Source organism: Oncorhynchus mykiss, chromosome 11, assembly GCF_013265735.2.
Source record: "Oncorhynchus mykiss isolate Arlee chromosome 11, USDA_OmykA_1.1, whole genome shotgun sequence".
Taxonomy (NCBI): Eukaryota; Metazoa; Chordata; class Actinopteri; order Salmoniformes; family Salmonidae; genus Oncorhynchus; species Oncorhynchus mykiss.
Window position 1 is genome coordinate 33,279,783 of NC_048575.1, and position 20,696 is coordinate 33,300,478.

The 20,696-nt window shown below is 43.4% G+C and overlaps 1 protein-coding gene across 6 annotated transcripts in view; it reads right to left on the reverse strand.

The window, feature by feature from the left end:
• Window positions 1-20,696, reverse strand: part of LOC110535590 (dnaJ homolog subfamily B member 6) — a 65,964-nt gene that overhangs the window by 25,409 nt on the left and 19,859 nt on the right. For 5 of the 6 annotated variants that reach the window (XM_021620674.2, XM_021620670.2, XM_021620671.2 and 2 more), the window contains exons 2-5: window positions 16,031-16,146; window positions 6,574-6,683; window positions 5,349-5,414; window positions 4,828-4,938 (exon numbers count right to left, since the gene is read on the reverse strand). In XM_021620674.2, the coding sequence (XP_021476349.2) occupies window positions 4,828-4,938; window positions 5,349-5,414; window positions 6,574-6,683; window positions 16,031-16,095 (352 nt within the window). In that variant the 5' untranslated portion in view covers window positions 16,096-16,146. Of the gene's footprint in view, window positions 1-4,827; window positions 4,939-5,348; window positions 5,415-6,573; window positions 6,684-16,030; window positions 16,147-20,696 lie in introns of those variants that run through there. The other variant, XM_036935318.1, reaches the window with a different exon arrangement.

The following is a 20,696-nucleotide window of genomic DNA, read 5'->3' on the forward strand; positions in this document are numbered from 1 at the left end:
TTTGTCAGGCCATTGCTGAAGGCTCCAAAAAGTATGGCTTGTTTTGCTTCCACGTCGGTGATCAAAAGTGAATTTCTGCGTTCGAAAAGTTTTTTTCCCCACTTTGTCTTCTACATGTTGGCGGACAGAAATTAGTGACATTTCTTGCAGCTTTAAAGGGAAGGTTTGTGACCATAAATGGTCATTTAGGGTGGTTCTTTATGTAAATGAGACTAGGCAAAATACTTACAGGTGTGTGTAAATCAAGCGTACGAGCAACTGATAAATTCCAACTTTTTTTGTACTTGCGAACATTCTAAATTTTAATTTAGAAGCTTTTCTACACAACATTGATAAATGAGGGCCCGGGACTTAAAGGTCCTGTCATTAAGATGTTGGCGGTAAGATGTGGTTATTCCAAATAAGGGTGTCTGGCGATATTGGTTCTTTCCACCTCATGAATGTATGTACATTTTCCCTAATGCAAATGGGATGGAGAATCATTGGATTGTATTTTATTTTTCCTTCAATGCCTTAGACCCGAAGTAGTGAATATACAGTATTTTAGATCAAACGGTATTAAATGTATGGCTTTGATACTCCTCAAGGACACACAAGGATAGTCTGCTGTCCATTGTTTAAGGGAACACAGTTGCGCAGCCCAGTAATACATCATCATATGAGGTAGTCCAAGACCTCCAGTTTTATAGGGTAAGTGTTAACAGTCAACTTGACTCGGTCTTTCCATTCCAAACAAAGTTAGAGAGCAAGCCATTTATTTTATTTAAAAAGTTGGATGGAATTGAAACTGACAAGGTCTGACATAAATAGATAAAATGTGGTAATACACAACATGACCAAAAGTATGTGGACACCTGCTCGACGAGAATCTCATTCCAAAATTATGGGCATTAATATGGAGTTGGTTCCCCCTTTGCTGCTACAACAACCTGCACTCCTCTGGGAAGGCTTTCCACGAGATGTCGGAGCATTGCTGCAGGGACTTGCATCCCTTCAGCCATAAGAGCATTAGTGAGGTCGGGCACTGACGTTGGGCAATTAGGCGTGGCTAGCAGTCGGCGTTCCAATTCATCCCAAAGGTGTTCGATGCAGGCCAGTCAAGTTCTTCCACACCGAGCTCGACAAACCATTTCTGTATGACCTGTATGACCATTTCTGTATGACCTGTATGGACCTTTTCCCTTTCACCTTTCACCTTGCTCATCATATTGTTGCTTGGATTTCAAAGCAGCAATCTCTGCATAACGGGGGTTTACTGTGTGTTATGTTCAAGCTTCAAAATGCTCAACTGTTGAAGGGTGTCAACATTTCTAAGTCTTGGATTTTCTGTTCTAGTATATATATTTTTTTATGGGTCTTTTCTTATGTGAAGAGTAAGACATGATGCAACCGCTCATGTATGCTTTAAGAGCTACCCAGACAACAGTTGGGCATACTTCATTGGCTACATTTATTTCCTAAATCATGTCTGTGTTGAGATATGAGGTAAACTCCTTATCTCAAAGTAACATTGTGTTGAATCGCCATGTCTTTGCTATTGGCATTGGAGGTTTGAGTTTAAGGTGAAGGACAATGAGCTGTTGTCCGGAATAATTCCAGGAAGGTATTTACATTCAGAAAAACAGTCAATTAAATAAAAAGTTCGCAATTAACAAAAGTCAATTCTTGAATATGAGTTGTGAACGTGAGAGTAATAGGAGTAATGTCTTTCAGTTAGATGTTTCGATCTCCACAGTTCACACAGACCATCTATTTGATGTTGTGGTTTAATACCTTAGACATGTCAGGAAGAGGATATAGTTTAGTTGACGACTTCTCTAGAGTTGCATCCTGCACACTGTTAAAATCCCCCCCTGCATATAATTTTACCGTTACATTGAGGTAGTTTTAGTACAAGGTCATTCATTGACTTTGGGCAATAACAATTCAATAAAGTTACTTTTCTTGTGCCAGGTTTCCTTTTACCATTATATCCATTTGCATCTGTAGTCATTTCTATAGACTTAAATGGGGCTTTATTATCAATGAGAATTGATACTCCTATGGACCTTGAGGAGAATGCCATCCCATCCCAAGCTCACCCAAATCTGGAAGATGATGTTTCTAATGGGATTTACCTTAACATAATTTAAGATCTAGGATTAAAGCCCTTGAACCTCCAGGCCCATCTTCTTATCTTGGTATCCCTTGATTTATACTTATTTATAACAAATGACTGCGAGGCATCTGCGGTTCAGAGCTCTAAATATGGACGCGAGCCTCAGAAAATGGACAGATAGGAGAGCCTACATCATTCAGCCGGAACGCTTTCAATAATAGCTTCCGTATTAAAAACAAGAGCAGTTGCAATAGCAGCAGACCCGTGTGTGTGTGTGTGTGTGTGTGTGTGTGTGTGTAAACATATGAAACATGTGAGGTGAGGGGGTTACAATAACACTCAAATGCGTGTGGTGTATGAGTGTCCGGGAAGTGCATGTTAAAACATCCTGGTTTAAATTAACAAGATGAAACGCTTTCATAAACACAAATGGCTCTGACAAATAAGACTAGAAAAGGCTGGATGCTTTTCCTGTATCTGAGGAGAAGGCAAACACTTCCACGTTGATGTTTGTATTCTTCCATGTATCAGAGTATACAGAGTATAAATGCCCAGTGTATCTTTCAAACACAGGCTGCGTCCCAAATGGCACCATATTCCCTTTAAAGCACACTACTTTTGACCAGGGCCTATATAGTTTTGGGGCAAAAGTAGTGCACTCTGTAGAGAATAGGGTGCCAGTTTGGACGCAAGCACAGACTGAGTGCAGAGGACAGCTGTTGCTGTTTACTCCCATGATGGCAGTGTCCAGCATCAGACAGCATGTCCTCAATGCTTTCAGTAAGAGGATAGTAGGCTGATGGCACAGAACACCACTACGGTCCTGGCTCAGGTAGGTGTCCCTGTCTACTCGTAAAACTTGAACCCAGAACATCCATGCTCTCCCGTCTGTGCTTGGAAAGGGACTCTAAAAGGATGCAATGGGGGTTTACATTTGAAACTAAAGCCTATGGCTATACAGTACCCAGCCTGTAGCCAGAGGTGTGGTTATTGTATGGCTGGCTGTCATTATGCCAGCTGGTGCTGGGTCAGTCTGTCAGCAGCAGCCTGGGATCCTGCTAAGTCTAATAACATACAGGAGGGGTCAACTGACTGCTAACGTCCTGAGTCACACCCAGGCTACTACAAAGTTAGGATAGAGGGCACAGTCCTGAGAGTCAGGCTACCCCACAGTTAGGCTAAAATGTATGGGTATGTGTGTATCTAATCAAGGGTCCAGGCTACCTCACCTTCCCCTGAATCATGACATGGGCATTAATATGGAGTTGGTCCCCCCTTTGCTGCTATAATAGCCTCCACTCTTCTGGGAAGGCTTTCCACTAGATGTTGGAACATTGCTGTGGGGACTTGCTTCCATTCAGCCACAAGAGCATTAGTGAGGTCGGGCACTGATGTTGGGCAATAAGGCCTGGCTCGCAGTGTTCCAATTCATCCTAAAGGTGTTCGATCGGGTTGAGGTCAGGGCTCTGTGCAGACAAATCAAGATCTTCCACCCCAATCTCGACAAACCATTTCTGTATGGACCTCGCTTTGTGCATGGGGGCATTGTCATGCTGAAACAGGAAAGGGCCTTCCCCAAACTGTTGCCACAAAGTAGGAAGCACAGAATCGTCTAGAAGGTATGGTGTAGCGTTAAGATCTCCCTTCATTGGAAATAAGGGGCCTAGCAAGACCCATGACAAACAGCCCCAGACCATTATTCCTTCTCCGCCAAACTTTACAGTTGGCACTCTGCATTTGGTCAGGTAGCGTTCTCCTGGCATCCGTCAAACCCAGATCCGTCCGTCGGTCTGCCAGATGGTGAAGCATGATTCATCACTCCAGAGAACGCGTTTCCACTGCTCCATAGTACAATGGCGGCGAGCTTTACGCCACTTAAGCCAATGCTTGGCATTGTGCATGGTGAACTTAAGCTTGTGTTCTGCTGCTTGCCCATGGATGCCCATTTCATGAAGCTCCCGACGAACCGTTCATGTGCTGACATTGCTTCCAGAAGCAGTTTGGAACTCGATAGTGAGTGTTGCAACAGAAGACAAGCGCTAAGAGCTATGCGCTTCAGCCTTCGCCAGTCCCATTCTTTGTGCTTGTGTGGCCAACCACTTTGCAGCTGAGCCGTTGTTGCTCCTAGAAGTTTCCATTTCACAATAATAGCACTTACAGTTGACAGGGGCAGCTCTAGCAGGGCAGAAATTTTACAAACTGACTGGTTGGAAAGATGGCATCCTATGACGTCACGGAGCTCTTCAGTAAGGTAATTTACTGCCAATGTTTTTCTGTGGAGATTGCATGGCTGCGTACTCAATTTTATAAACTTGTCAGCAAAAGGTGTGGATGAAATAGCCGAATCCACTATACTTTTGTGTATATATATATATATATATATATATATATATATATATATATACACATGAGATATAATATATATATATATATATATATCTCATGTATATAACACTCAGGCAAAGCAGCAAACAGCCCAATCTCTCTTATCCAGCCAGCTAGGCTGACCTAGATGTGTGCACAATTAGTAGCATGTCCACAGGGGTTTAAAACTGCAATTAGTTGTGGGCATCTGACAGCGAAAAGGTCAGGAATGTGCCAGGAATTAAAAAGCAGACCGCTTGAGAAAGCGTTGATAAACTTAATCTCAATGCCTGCTTCAGTTCTTCAAGCCATAGTGAGGTCTCTTGCTCACACTCGCTCACTCTGGCATCAGTGGAGAGACTTACTGAAGAAATCTGCAAATGGATCTCGTCCCCCGAAGAATTCCCTGAAGACGTCCTCTGGATTACGGAATGTGAACCCACCACCGAAGTGATCTGCGTTGTGATAATGGCCTCCTGGGAGAAAGAGACAGAATCGTCAACTACATTTCCAACAAGAGTTATTGAGCGATGGTAAAGCAACATATTCCTGGTCATACAAGCACACACGGCAATCTGAACATAGTTCAATTATTCAAGGGCACTATGACGGTAGCATGACACTTAGTTGACAGCTAATGCCTCGCAGTAATGGCTTAGTTGAAAGTCAGACCCCCCCCCCCCCCCCCCCCCCCCCCCCCCCAACAACAAAAAAGGAGAGGTCAGTAATTGAGAAGAAAATACACTTCTCCTTGGCATGTTTGCTTTATGTGGTATTTCAGACATTGTGCCATATCATAAAATACTGTCTTTTTATATTCATTTATAACCTCCATATCTCCTAGATAAGCCTATCAAAACGTCAAGGAGTAATGTTCAATGTTTACCTCCTCCCCCTCCGCTTCCTGTTAGGCCTTCTTTCCCATATTGGTCATACAGGTTCCTCTTGTTTGCTAATGAAAAGGAAAAAAAGGAAAATAAGAAAAAGGGGGATTAAATGCTGGGAAGAGCCATAGTAAGAAATTGGAGGGTGCACAGTGCTGACAAGCCATGGGAGTTAGTGGACAGAGCGTCGCTGCCCAAGTTCAAGCCCATTTCCATAAAAGTCCTAAATTACCACCCCAGAACTTGATAGACGAAACAATCCGAATGACAACAAGAGAGACTACTCAAAGGCTTGTACAAGAACCAAAAGAGGAAAGTTGAAGTGTGTGTGCTCCACAGCTCAAACAGCCCTGACATAACAATTTCTGGCCTGGTTTTAGCTGCTGTTGCCGGGTGAACAGTACATAACAGGAACAACTAAATCAAGACATTACAGTTGTCCGTTGTGCTCTCAGGCCTATAACGGTGTCAAAAACGGCACCCTAGTCCCTATGCAGTGCACTACTTTTGACCAGAGCCCTGATCAAAAGTAGTGCACTACATCGTAAATAGCCTCAAGTACATTTCATAATTTTTGGTCCTGAAACAGACAGACAAAAAGGTCCTTTCTGGACAAACAAACAAGACAGTGATGTGTGTTCACTATCTGGCAGCAACACGTGACTGATCATATGTTTGTGTGACAGCTAAGGGCCATACTTGCAAACATTAGAAAAAGTTTAAGTTCAAGGTTAAGCATTAGCCAATTAAAATTGTAGATGTAGTGTCACGTGATAGAACGCTGCAACCTTTCAGTTACTATCAATGCTCTAACCACTAGGCCCAATGCTCTAACCACTAGGCCCAATGCTCTAACCACTAGGCTACCTGCCGCCCCTTTTCAAATCGCTCATCTTCCTATCAAAGATCTTTAAACTTTCGACACAAACTAATGGCATTTCTTAAAATAGGTCACCTCGGACACATGTAATACAATGTGTATAGCAGGAAGACACCACTTAACACCACCTGTGTGTACCTAGCTAGCATACATTTCTAGACACCAGATCATAACAAGACGCAATCACTCATTATTATATTAGCAGTGAGCATTTCTCCATAAAATGTCTTGATATTTTTTATTTTATTTTACAACCGGATGTGGTATTGGTATCCGTGATGCCGGACATGTACGATAGCTTTTGATTTTATTTTAGCATCTAAACTGTCTTATGGGGGGGCTCTTACCGTCTGACAGGACCTCATAGGCTTCTGAAAGCTCTTTGAACTTTCTCTCTGCGTCCTCCTTGTTGTCAGGGTTCTTGTCTGGATGCCACTTGAGTGCTAGCTTTCTGTACCTACAGTATGGCAGAAATACATGTACTCCACATTATAGTGCTGAGCGACTAGTGCCTTTTGAGATCGGTTCAATTTTGGTTCGATTATTTAAAAGTAAATCACGGTTTTCGATATGCACTATGCATTATGTGGGTTGAATGCTGTAACAGAGTAAAACTATTAATACATTTCCCAAGATGGTAATGACTGTCCATTACTGCTTTTCACTTATTAACCATCAATTATTCACATTATTTTAAAATTCAATATTTCAGTTGTGTATATTACATTTGTTTTATCTGATGACTATGTTTTCATTCCAAATCATCTCATCTCTATAGAGCTGGTGCCTATGCTGTAGAAAATAAGGTATACTTTTATGACTGCTGAATACCAACTATCAAATCAGTTAGATCAGTGTTGGGCAACTGGTGCCAACTTACAGTTGAGAGTTACAATACACAAGGTGCAATTTACAAATTTGGTTGTGCATCAGCAGTCACTCAATTAGCCCAAAATGTGTATAATTGCAGCAAACTTGCTTTAAAAACAAGGGGGGGAGTAATAGATGTGAAAACACAGCTCATGATGACAAATGTATTTTCAGGTAGAAATACAACAGCTGCTCTCTTTATCACCTCACGATCGCGCACTTTTCTCTCTTCCCGTAGTAGCAGTCGTAAAATAAACACAGACCGGGAAAGTAGATGCGTAATGAATTATGGTCATTGTAGTTAATTACAACGTGTTATGTGCTAAGCTATGTAGAATATTGGACTGTTAGAAACTACAACTCCCTACTACAATGGAATTCAAATAATTTAACCGACGTCGGCCAAAATGAAAAATAACCGAAATTTCAGTTAATCGCTCAGCACTACTATATTACATCATCATCTACACACGGAAAGACTCACATTGGTCACACACCTAAAAAAGCACAAGTAAGAGGTTTGACACCCACCATCTCCAATTTAATTTCTTTCCTGTTAGAAACATTTAAGATAAGCATTCCTGCAACATTATTTTGTAAAACAAATTGATCTCTGAGAAACTAAGCTAATTGATTACTAATTGATTGGGCTATTTTAAATGTATAGGATTCATTTAATCTTCAATAAATATAGTACCCAACATCCAATGAGGTAGACATGAGAAATCCAAATAAATTGTCTAAACCTTCCACGGACACGCCACGCTAACCCCACAAGAATATAGTATCAGTTCTCTATGTCTGACAAGTAGTATGGAGATCCAGCTCGGAGTATTGGTCTTCATCCTATGTAATGAATTCCCAGTGAATTTGGTGGTGGGGGTGGGGTGGGGTGCGGGGGTTTCCTGTTCCGAGAAATTAGTAATTTAAGTTATGTTTATGTCCCATCCTACATTCTGCTATTACTAGGTTGACCATTAGATGGTGTTGTTCTAGATGATTTATTTCCGGTTTCCTCAGTCGATGGACAAGGTATGACAGCAATCCATGCACTGGTTTTGTTGTCCACTGTTTCAAATGCTAAAACTTTTCAGCATGAGGCACAGATCCGCAAGTTAAATTGTATCTATATTAGCATTTTCACACATCATGTCCAAATCATCCTGAAGCATCTAAAAAGGTATTGTGCAACTCAATGACATTACCTATAGATGATTTGGATATGAAGCAAGGAAATGCTAATATAGGTACCATTGACATGCATTGGATTTGTGCCACAAATGCAAAAAAAAAAAGTTAGCATTTGAATCAGTGGCCAGGTAAAAGAAACCAAAGCATGGGTTGCTGTAATACCTTGTAAACTGCTTACAGGGTTGTTCTTCAAAAGTGCCTTCCTCACCATCTTAAATAAGCATGCCCCTTTCAAAAAATGTAGAACTAATAACAGATATAGCCCTTGGTTCACTCCAGACTTGAATGCCCTTGACCAGCACAAAAACATCCTGTGGCGCACTGCACTAGCTTCGAATAGTACCCGCGGTATGCAACTTTTCAGGGAAGTTAGGAACCAATATACACAGGCAGTTAGGAAAGCAAAGGCTAGCGTTTTCAAACAGAAATTTGTATCCTGCAGCACTAACTCCACAAAGTCCATGGAGAATAAGAGCACCTCCTTTCTCTACGGCTGACCACGCTTTCCACCTGGCTACTCCAACCGCAGCCAACAGCTCTGCACCCCCCGCAGCTATATGATATTTTTGGCCTTCCTGTGACATTGGGTGGTGTAGGTGTCCTGGAGGGAAGGTAGTTTGCCCCCGGTGATGCGTTGTGCAAACCTCACTACCCTCTGGAGAACCAGAGGGGCGGAGCAGTTGCCGTACCAGGCGGTGATACAGCCCGACAGGATGCTCTCAATTGTGCATCTGTAAAAGTTTGTGTTTTTGGTGACAAGCCAAATTTCTTCAGCCTCCTGAGGTTGAAGAGGCGCTGTTGCGCCTTCTTCACCACACTGTTTGTGTGGGCGGACCATTTCAGTTTGTCCGTGATGTGTACGCCGAGGAACTTAAAACTTTCTACCCTCTCCACTACTGTCCCGTCGATGTGGATAGGGGGGTGCGTTCTCTGCTGTTTCCTGAAGTCCCCGGTCATCTCCTTTGTTTTGTTGACGTTGAGTGTGAGGTTATTTTCCTAACACCACACTCCAAGGACCCTCACCTCCTCCCCGTAGGCCGTCTCGTCGTTGTTGGTAATCAAGCCTACCACTGTAGTGTCGTCTGCAAACTTGATGATTGAGTTGGAGGCGTGCATGGCCACGCAGTCGTGGGTGAACAGGGAGTACAGGAGAGGGCTGAGAACACACCCTTGTGGGGCCCCAGTGTTGAGTATCAGCGGGGTGGAGATGTTGTTACCTACCCTCAACCCCTGGGGGCGGCCCGTCAGCAAGTCCAGGACCCAGTTGCACAGGGCGGGGTTGAGACCTAGGGTCTTGAGCTTGATGACAAGTTTAGAGGGTACTATGGTGTTAAATATTGAGCTGTAGTCGATGAACAGCATTCTCACGTAGGTATTCCTCTTGTCCAGATGGGTTAGGGCAGTGTGCAGTGTGATTGTGTCGTCTGTGGACCTGTTGGGGCGTTATGCAAATTGGAGTGGGTCTAGTGTGTCAGGTAGGGTGGAGGTGATATGGTCCTTGAGTAGTCTCTCAAAGCACTTCATGATGACGGAAGTGAAAGCTACGGGGCGGTAGTCATTTAGCTCAGTTACCTTAGCTTTCTTGGGAACAGGAACAATGGCGGCCCCCTTGAAGCATGTGGGGACAGCAGACTGGGATAAGGATTGATTGAATATGTCCGTAAACACACCAGCCAGCTAGTCTGCCCATGCTCTGAGGACATGGCTGGGGATGCCGTCTGGGCCTGCAGCCTTGCGAGGGTTGACACGTTTAAATGTTTTGTTCACGTCGGCTGCAGCGGAGGAGAGCCCGCAGGTTTTGGTAGCGGGCCGTGTCAGTGGCACTGTAGTGTCCTCAAAGCGAGCAAAGAAGTTTAGTCTGTCTGGGAGCAAGACATCCTGGTCCACGATGGGGCTGGTTTTCCTTTTACAGTCCGTGATTGATTGTAGACCCTGCTACATACCTCTCATGTCCGAGCCGTTGAATTGCGACTCTACTTTGTCTCTATACTGACGCTTAGCTTGTTCGATTGCCTTGCGGAGGGAATAGCTACACTGTGTGTATTCGGTCATGTTTCCGGTCACCTTGCCCTGATTAAAAGCAGTGGTTCACGCTTTCAGTTTTGCGCGAATACTGCCATCAATCCACGGTTTCTGGTTTGGGAATGTTTTAATAGACGCTGTGGGTACGACATCACCGATGCACTTGCTAACAAACCCGCTCACCGAATCAGCGTATACATCAATGTTGTTGTTCGCCGCAATGCGGAACATATCCCGGTCCACGTGATCGAAGCAATCTTGAAGAGTGGAATACGATTGGTAGGACCAGCGTTGAACAGACTTGAGCGCGGGAGCTTCCTGTTTTAGTTTCTGTCTATAGGCAGGGAGCAACAAAATGGAGTGTGGTCAGCTTTTCCTAAAGTAGGGCGGGCTGCAGGACCTTATTTGCGTCGCGGCAGTTAGAAAAACAATGATCTAGTATTTTGCCAGCCCTGGTTGCACAATCGATATGCTGATAGAATTTAGGGAGCCTTGTTTTCAGATTAGCCTTAGTTAAAATCCCCAGCTACAATAAATGCAGCATCAGGATATGTGGTTTCCAGTTTACATAGAGTCAAATGAAGTTTGTTCAGGGCCATCGATGTGTTTGCTTGGGGGGGGGGGGGGGGTATATGCGGCTGTGATTATAATCGAAGAGAATTCTCTATGCAGATTATTTGGTCGTCATTTGATTGTGAGGAATTCTAGGTCATGTGAACAGAAGGACTTGAGTTCCTGTATGTTGTTATGATCACACCACGTCTCGTTAATCATAAGGCATACACCCCCGCCCTTCTTCTTACCAGAAAGATGCTTGTTTCTGTCAGTGCGATGCGTGAAGAAACCAGCTGGCTGTACCGACTCCGATAGCGTGTCTCTAGTGAGCCATGTTTCTATGAAACATAGAACGTTACAGTCTCTGATGTCTCTCTGGAAGGCTACCCTAGCACGGATTTCGTCTACCTTGTTGTCAAGAGACTGGACATTGGCGAGTAGTATGCTCGGGAGCGGTGCGCAATGTGCCCATCTACAGAGCCTGACCAGAAGACTGCTCCGTCTGCCCCTTCTACGGCATCGTTGTTTTGGGTCGCCGGCTGGGATCTGATCCATTGTCCTGGGTGGTGGGAAAAACAGAGGATCCGCTTCGGGAAAGTCGTATTCCTGGTCGTAATGTTGGTGAGTTGACGTTGCTATTATATCCAATAGTTCCTCCCGACTGTATGTAATAAAACCTAAGATTACCTGGGTTAACAATGTAAGAAATAACACATAAAAAAACAAAATACTGCATAGTTTCCTAGGAATGCGAAGTGAGGCGGCCATCTCTGTTGGCGCCAGAAGTTGTTAATCACTTACCATCTCGAATCCCACCATTCATTCTCCACTATGCAATCCGGTTTCTGAGCTGGTCACCGGTGCACCTCAGCTACGCTCAAGGTCCTAAACGGTATCATAACCACCATCGATAAAAAACAGCACTGTGCAGCCGTCTTCATCGACCTGGCCAAGGCCTTCAACTCTGCCAATCACCTAAATCTTATTGGCAGACTCAACAGCCTTGGTTTCTCTAATGACTGCCTTACCTGGTTCACTAACTACTTCTCAGATTAAATTGACACGCTGAACTCTGAGGGCCTGTTGTCCGGACCTTCAATTCTCGGGATGACTCTTTTGTCTTTATTTATCAATGATGTCGCTCTTGCTGCGGGTGATTCTTTGATCCACCTCTACGCAGACGACACCATTCTGTATACATCTGGCTCTTCTTTGGACACTGTGTTAACAAACCTCCAAACAAGCTTCAATGCCATACAACACTCCTTCTGTGGCCTCCAACTGCTCTTAAAACACTAGTAAAACTAAATGCATGCTCTTCAACCGATCGCTGCCCGCACCTGCCCTCCCGCCCGCCTAGCATCACTACTCTGGACGGTTCTGACTTAGAATATGTGGACAACTATAAATACCTATGTGTCTGGCTAGACTGTAAACTCTCCTTCCAGACTCACATTAAGCATCTCCAATCCAAAATTAAATCTAGAATCAGCTTCCTATTTCGCAAAAAATCCTCCTTCACTTATGCTGCCAAACATACCCTTGTAAAACTGACTATCCTGCCGATCCTTGACTTCGGCGATGCCATTTACAAAATAGCCTTCAACACTCTACTCAGCCAACTGGATGCAGTGTATCACAGTGCCATCCGTTTTGTCACCAAAGCCCCATATACCACCCACCATTTCGACCTGTATGCTCTCGTTGGCTGGTCCACGCTACATATTCGTCACCAAACCCACTGGCTCCAGGTCATCTATAAGTCTTTGCTAGGTAAAGCTCTGCCTTATCTCAGCTCACTGGTCACCATAGCAACACCAACCCGTAGCACACGCTCCAGCAGGTATATTTCACTAGTCATCCCCAAAGACAAAACCTCCTTTGGCTGCCTTTCCTTACAGTTCTCTGCTGCCAATGACTGGAACAAATTGCAAAAATCACTGAAGTTGGAGACTTCAGGGAGGCAGTGTAAACTCCATGGCTCTGCAGTCCAGGACAGCACAGCACAGAGGTTTGTGCTGAATCAGCAATTCTCTCTGACTAAACCCTTCCTGCAGGAGACAGCGTCTCTGTCCCATTTATAGTATATACCTTTTGATCTGAGCCCAATAGACACACAGCCACACAGAGGAACAGAGGATGGGCCAGACTCAGAGGTCATCTCTAGGGCTGGATTCATGGGTTGCATGTTTCGTCACAATATTGTTTTTAACGTTCGTTTTGAACTTGAACTGAGCGTTCTACTCAATGCATTGTCAATGAGCGCTGACTAAGATTTCAAAAGAGCATTAGAGTGGATTGGAAATACTATGACATTCAAAAGGATAATTAGTAGGAAAACCTTTTGTCATTTCGATGTTGCCAGATTGACTTTAGATGCAGTGTAACGTTAGCTATAATTGAAGGGAGGCCACCGGATTTTAGCTAGCTAACGTTAGCATTGCTATTTTTGATGATATTGCCATCTCTCTAAAATACATTTGACAACATGATAAGGCTGGCAACGTTGTTTTCTATTAGATCTTTGACTACTTTAGCAACATCATCGCATGTCCAGGCACTAAGGTTAATTTAGACAAAACAGTCTACACACAATACTCTATAATAAATACCTTCTTTACATAAGTATTTTGACCCTTTGCTATGAAAGTTGAAATTGAACATCCCATTTCCAAGTCCATAAAATTTCCATTGATCATCCATGAGATGTTTCTACAACTTGATTGGAGTCTACCTGTGGTAAATTTAATTGATTGAACATGATTTGGAAAAAGGCACATACCTGTCTAGGTCCCAAAGTTCTGCATGTCAGAGCAAAAACCAAGCCATGAGGTTGAAGGAATTGTCCGTAGAGCCCCGAGGTAGGATTGTGTCGAGGCACAGATCTGGGGAAGGGTACTGCAGCATTGAAGGTCCCCCAAGAACACAGTGGTCTCCATTATTCTTAAATGGAAGAAGTTTGGAACCATCAAGACTCTTCCTAGAGCTGGCCGCCAGGCCAAACTGAGCAATCGGGGGAGAAGGGCCTTAGTCAGGGAGGTGACCAAGAAGCCGATGGTCACTCTGACAGAGCTCCTCTGTGGAGATGGGAGAAACTTACAGAAGGACAACCATCTATGCAGCACTCCACCAATCAGGCCTTTATGGTAGTGGCCAGACAGAAACCACTCCTCAGTAAAAAGGCTCATGACACCCCACTTGGTGTTTGCCAAAACGCACCTAAAGACTCTCAGAAACAGGATTCTCTGGTCTGATGAAAGCAAGAATGAACTCTTCGGCCTGAACACCAAGCATCAAGTCTGGAAAAAACCTGGCACCATCGCTATGGTGTAGCATGGTGGTGGCAGCATCATGCTGTGGGGATGTCAGCAGTAGTGACTGGGAGACTAGTCAGGATCGAGGGAAAGGACAGAGAGATCCTTGATGAAAACCTGCTCCAGAGTGCTCATGACCTCAGACTTGAGCAAAGGTTCACCTTCCAACAGGACAACAACCCTAAGCACACAGCCAAGACAATGCAGGAGTGGATATGGGACAAGTCTCAATGTCCTTGAGTGGCCCATCCAGAGCCTGGAGTTGAACCCCATCGAACATCTCTGGAGAGACCTGAAAATAGCTGTTCAGCGACACGCCTCATCCAAGCTGACAGAGCTTGAGAGGATCTGCAGAGAATAATGTGAGAAACTCCCCAAATACAGGTGTGCCAAACTTGTAGCGTCATACCCAAGAAGACTCGAGGCTGTAATCGCTGCCAAAGGTGCTTCAACAAAGTACTGAGTAAAGGGTCTGAATACATATAGTTATTTTATACATTTGTAACAATTAAAAAACAAAAAATGTTTTTGCTTAATCATCATGGGGTATTGAGTGTAGATCGATTGATGAGGGAAAACAATTGTTTAATCCATTTTAGAATGGAATGGATTGTAACGTAACAAAATGTGGGAAAAAGTCAAGGGGTCTGAATACTTTCAAATGCACCATCTACAAATCCTTCAGTGCTTTTCCTGTACATGTAAGATTTCTCAGAAGAGCTACTGTTTGCAAGCTACTTCAGTTGATTGTGTGAGTAACTATCACAGAGGTGCCAACTGTGGTTTTCATTGATCTTATCCAATGGTGGTGTATGCGATCAATAATAATTGAGTTCATAAAAAAAGGTAATTTGCAGCTCTTTTAAGTAACTTACTGTGATTGTTTTCAATGAAAATGGTCCAAAAAAAGTCTGGGAGTGGTCTGATTGGGTAGGGGGAAACTGAAAACTAGCTGAAATTGGTTTGGAACTCTCATATTGGTCTATTGATTTCACTAGGCAGGCCAAAACGCCATCCCACAAAAACAGGTTGGAATTTCCAGCGGTCTTTTCAAACAGCTCTGACACTAAAAGTGCATTTTCACAATTTCACAGTGTTATTCCAAGCTCAGTGTGTAAATACATATAAAATACAGAAAAAAAATCCAGTTTTTGACAGCACTGGAGTTAGAAGTGGGCAGCCCAGTGGTAAGAGTATCAACTGAATCAGAGAGATGTTGTTAAACAATTGACCTAACCTTTTGACCTTTGTCTGGGGTGGTATCTATCAAGTCAAAAGGTCAAATGTAGGACAGTCAGCGCTAACAATGAAAGTAAAAACACTGAATTAGTACGACTTCTGATTGTGTTTAAGTTATCACTACTCAATTCATTTAGTGACTAAGACGGTTGTTTTACCTTGTCGTCAACACTAAAACTGGAAGAAAAAAACTGTAGTATAGGGGAAAAAACGTTCTTCACAATTGAGTTAGTTTTATGTTCAGCCAAACCCTAAAAACCGAGCATACCTGAGATTCCACAAGCCTAGCAGCACTAATGGGCAGATCATACTCTCACAATCATGTTGTTTTAAAAGTGTGTATGTGTGTGTCAGTCATTCACAACATATTATTGGCAAAACAACAATACGCACAAGACTCATCAGTTCTCTAATGACAATAGGGAACATTGATCAGAGGGTGTGTGTGTGTGTGTGTGTGTGTCCGCAAGCTTACAAGAAGAGTGAGCAGAGTGGAAACTTTCGAAAGCCTTGCAGTTAGCACTCTATCGGTTTCTACCCCGTTTCTATAATTAGTCTACTACATCCTTCGGAGTGTCACACGTTATTAACGTCAACATGCCGGGGTACTCACGCTTTTTTAATGTCCTCCGCCGACGAGTTTCTCTGGACCCCTAAGATCTGGTAATATTCTGTCATGGCTGTTTCTCTCTGTGGCTCCTTCTAGGTCAGCAGTCTTTAGCCGTCGCTCTGCAGAGGGAGCAAAGCATGGTCTAAAAACAATGTGGAGGAACTCAAGGAGGAGGAAAGCACAGCAAAGTGGGCCCATGACAGATGCAGCCATGTGCGACAGCTAAGAAACCTCCCCTCTGGCCCAAAAGGGCTAGAAGACGGGGGAGGGACAGGGTATTTCACAGTGTGGCAAAGCTAAACAAAGTAATCAACTGCCCTGAAAATAGAGCCCTCTTAAGGGAGAGAAAGCGATGAGCGGCGGACAGGACATAAGCTAACATTAGCTCTAATATTACCATGAAGATGAGGTATAGTGGATAACCTGCTAAAAGTAAGGTTGAACGTTTAAAATTGCTTAGGGAAGGACAAATTAAGAACTGAAGCCACAGCCATAACACCCAAGTAACCCCTTTTCATAAGTATGACTTTATATCATAAGCAGCCTGGAGCAACTGGCAAAACATGTCCAGAATCAAATATACTTCCATCCGATACAAGTCTTCCGTTTCATCCCTGGTTAATACGGCCCGGTGAGAGGCAACTTTGAAAAGAGAATAAAACTCCAGAGTAAGCCGTTGTCTTCCCCTATCAATTTTCAGTGTCAACATCACTCCACCACCACACCATCAACCCCCACTCTCACCCCAGCAACACTATGCAATCTTTATTACTTAACAGCCCAATTACAACCCAATTAACATAAACTCGGCAAAAAAAAGACACGTCCCTTTTTCAGGACCCTATCTTTCAAAGATAATTTGTAAAAATCCAAATAACTTCACAGGTCTTCATTATAAAGGATTAAAACACTGATTCCCATACTTGTTAAATTAACCATAACCAATTAATGAACATGCACCTGTGGAATGGTCGTTAAGACACTAACAGCTTACAGACGGTAGGCAATTAAAGGTCACAGTTATGAAAACCTAGGACACTAAAGAGGCCGTTCTACTGACTCTGAAAAACACCAAAAGAAAGATGCCCAGGGTCCCTGCTCATCTGCATGAACGTGCCTTAGACATGCTGCAAGGAGGCATGAGGACTGCAGATGTGGCCAGGGCAATGCATTGCAATGTCTGTACTGTGAGACGCCTAAAACAGCGCTACAGGACAGACAGCTGATCGTCCTCGCAGTGGCAGACCATGTGTAACAACACCTGCACAGGATCGGTACATCCGAACATCACACCTGCGGGACAGGTACAGGATGGGAACAACAACTGCCCGAGTTACACCAGGAACGCACAATCCCTCCATCAGTGCTCAGACTGTCCAATAGGCTGAGAGAGGCTGGACTGAGGGCTTGTAGGCTTGTTTTAAGGCAGGTTCTCACCAGACATCACCGGCAACAACGTCGCCAATGGGCACAAACCCACCGTCGCTGGACCAGACAGGACTTGCAAAAAGTGCTCTTCACTGACGAGTCGCGTTTTTGTCTCACCAGGGGTGATGGTCGGATTTGAGTTTATCGTCAAAGTAATGAGCGTTACACCGAGGCCTGTACTCTGGAGCGGGATCGATTTGGAGGTGGAGGGTCCGTCATGGTCTGGGGTGGTGTGTCACAGCATCATCGGACTGAGCTTGTTGTTATTGCAGGCAATCTCAACGCTGTGCGTTACAGGGAAGACATCCTCCTCCCTCATGTGGTACCCTTCCTGCAGGCTCATCCTGACATGACCCTTCCAGCATGACAATGCCACCAGCCATGCTGCTCGTTCTGTGCATGATTTCCTGCAAGAGAGGAATGTCAGTGTTCTGCCATGGCCAGCGAAGAGCCCGGATCTCAATTCCATTGAGCACGTCTGGGACCTGTTGGATCGGAGGGTGAGGGCTAGGGCCATTCCCCCAAGAAATGTCCGGGAAATTGCAGGTGCCTTGGTGGAAAAGTGGGGTAACATCTCACAGCAACAACTGGAAAATCTGGTGCAGTCCATGAGGAGGAGATGCACTGCAGTATTTAATGAGGCTGGGAGCCACACCAGATACTGGCTGTTACTTTTGATTTTGACCCTCCCCTTTGTTCAGGGACACATTATTCAGTTTCTGTTAGTAACATGTCAGTTTTTGTATCAGTTGTTGAATCTTGTTATGTTCATACAAATATTTACACGTAAGTTTGCTGGAAATAAACTTGTTTATCTATTACATCTACTATGAAAATTAATTAAATCCTTTTTATAACAGGTTGATTCCACAGAAAACTGTGTGTGTGTGTACATTTGTGTGTGTCCGCATTCCAAGCATGTGAGACTATAGAATCAGATGTGGAGTAGAAGTGATTTTAAATGAAGTGGAACAAATATACAGAAATAGTTGATTAATTAAAATGCCGACCACATGGAGGTTTTGCCTGACCTGGACCTGGCAGCTCACACCACAGAGGAGATGGTATTCTCAGCATCTTCTGCGAATTTCACCAACCTGGCAACCTCAGAAAGGAGTAGTAGATGGAATCTCACTCGCATAACAGCACAGATAAGAGATCTTCTAGCGTGTAGAGACTAGAGCATACATAATGTATTCCTAGCACGTACAGTACTAATCAAAAGTTTGGACACACCTATTTATTCAAGGGTTTTTCTTTATTTTTACTGTTTTCTACATTGTAGAATAATAGTGAAGACATCAAAACTATGAAATAACACATATGGAGTCACGTAGTAACCAAAAAAGTGTTAAACAAATCAAAATATAATTTATATTCTTCAAAGTAGCCACCCTTTTCCTTGATGACAGCTTTGCACACTCTTGGCATTCTCTCAACCAGCTTCACCTGGAATGCTTTTCCAACAATCTTGAAGGAGGTCCCACATATGATGAGCACTTGTTGGCTGCTTTTTCTTCACTCTGCGGTCCAACTCATCCCAAACCATCTAAATTAGTTTGAAGTTGGGTGATTGTGGAGGCCAGGTCATCTGATGCAGCACTCCGTCACTCTCCTTCTTGGTCAAATAGCCCTTACACAGCCTGGAGGTGTGTTGGGACTATCATTTGTTTTTCAACAGGACAATGACCCACTAAGTGCAAACCACAGTATTCTGAAGCGATTTGCCATCCCAACGGCAAATCGCTTCAGAATACTGTGGTAGAGTCCAAATCTCAAATTTGGACTCGGACCAAAGAACAGATTTCCATCGATCTAATGTCCATTGCTCATGTTTATTGGCCCAAGCAAGTCTCTTCTTCTTATTGGTGTCCTTTAGTGATTTCGTTGCAGCAATTCAACCATGAAGGCCTGGTTCCCTCCTCTGAACAGTTGATGTTGTGATGTGTCTTGAACTCTGTGAAGCATTTATTTGGGCTGAATTTCTGAGGTGCAGTTAACTCTAATGAACAGATCCTCTGCAGCAGAGGTAACTCTTGGTCTTCCTTTCTTGTGGTGGTCCTCATGAGAGCCAGTTTCATCATAGCTCTTGGTGGTTTTTGCAACTGTACTTGAAGAAACTTTAAAAGTTCTTGAAATTTTCCGGATTGACTGTCCGTGATGTCTGAAAGTAACGAAGGACTGTCATTTCTCTTTGCTTATTTGAGCTGTTCTTGCTATAATATGGACTTGGTATTTTACCAAATAGTGCTATCTTCTGTATACCACCCCTACCCCTACAACTGATTGGCTCAAATTAACTTGTTACAAGGCAAAACTGTTAATTGAAATGCATTCCAGGTGACTACCTCATGAAGCTGGTTGAGAGAATGCCAAGCGTGTGCAGAGCTGTCATGAAGGCAAAAGGTGGCTATTTAACACTTGTTTTGATTACTACATGTGTTATTTCATAGTTTTGATGTCTTCACTATTATTCTACAATGTAGAAAATAGTAAAAATAAAGAAAAACCCTTCGATGAGTAGGTGTTCAAACTTTTGACTGGTACTGTATAGACTAGAGCATACATAATGTATATCTAGTGTTAGAGCTGGGTAATATATTGCCTTTTAAGGTATACTGGTATGAATCCACATATGGTATGGATCCTATAATGATAAATTGCTACAGTACTATATAAAGGAAAAATTCTACATATTGGACAACTTCAATGTTAGTCTAGTCCTAGTTTGGTTAAGTATAAAACAAATCAAAATGGAAAACGGCCATTAAAACCACTTAAAATTATGGGCTGTGTTTATCATGCGTCTCAGAGTAGGAGTGCTGATCTAGGATCATTTTTGCCTTTTAGATCACAATGAATAAGATTACACACACAGAGGGAACCTGATCCTAGATCAGCACAGTAGAGAGTGCTGAAGGAGATCCGTCACACAACACAGGAAGAAATCTCCTTGATTTCATGACTGTGGCCTCACATTGTTCAACACCTAATCATTAAGGCTAATTAGGAGTCATTATGTGAATAGGGCTGGTATTCCCTGTGTCTTTTGAATTCACATACAATGTTTAAAAGTGTAGTGATTAATTACAGAGGGAGTGTTGAGAAATAAATAAAGAACGAAAGAAAGAAAGAAAGAAAGAACGAGAAAGAAAGAAAGAGAAAGACAAAGAGTGAGAAGCAGTGAACAGGACATACAGAGATAGAGCGATTAGGAGAGAGAGAGAGAGAGAGAGAGAGA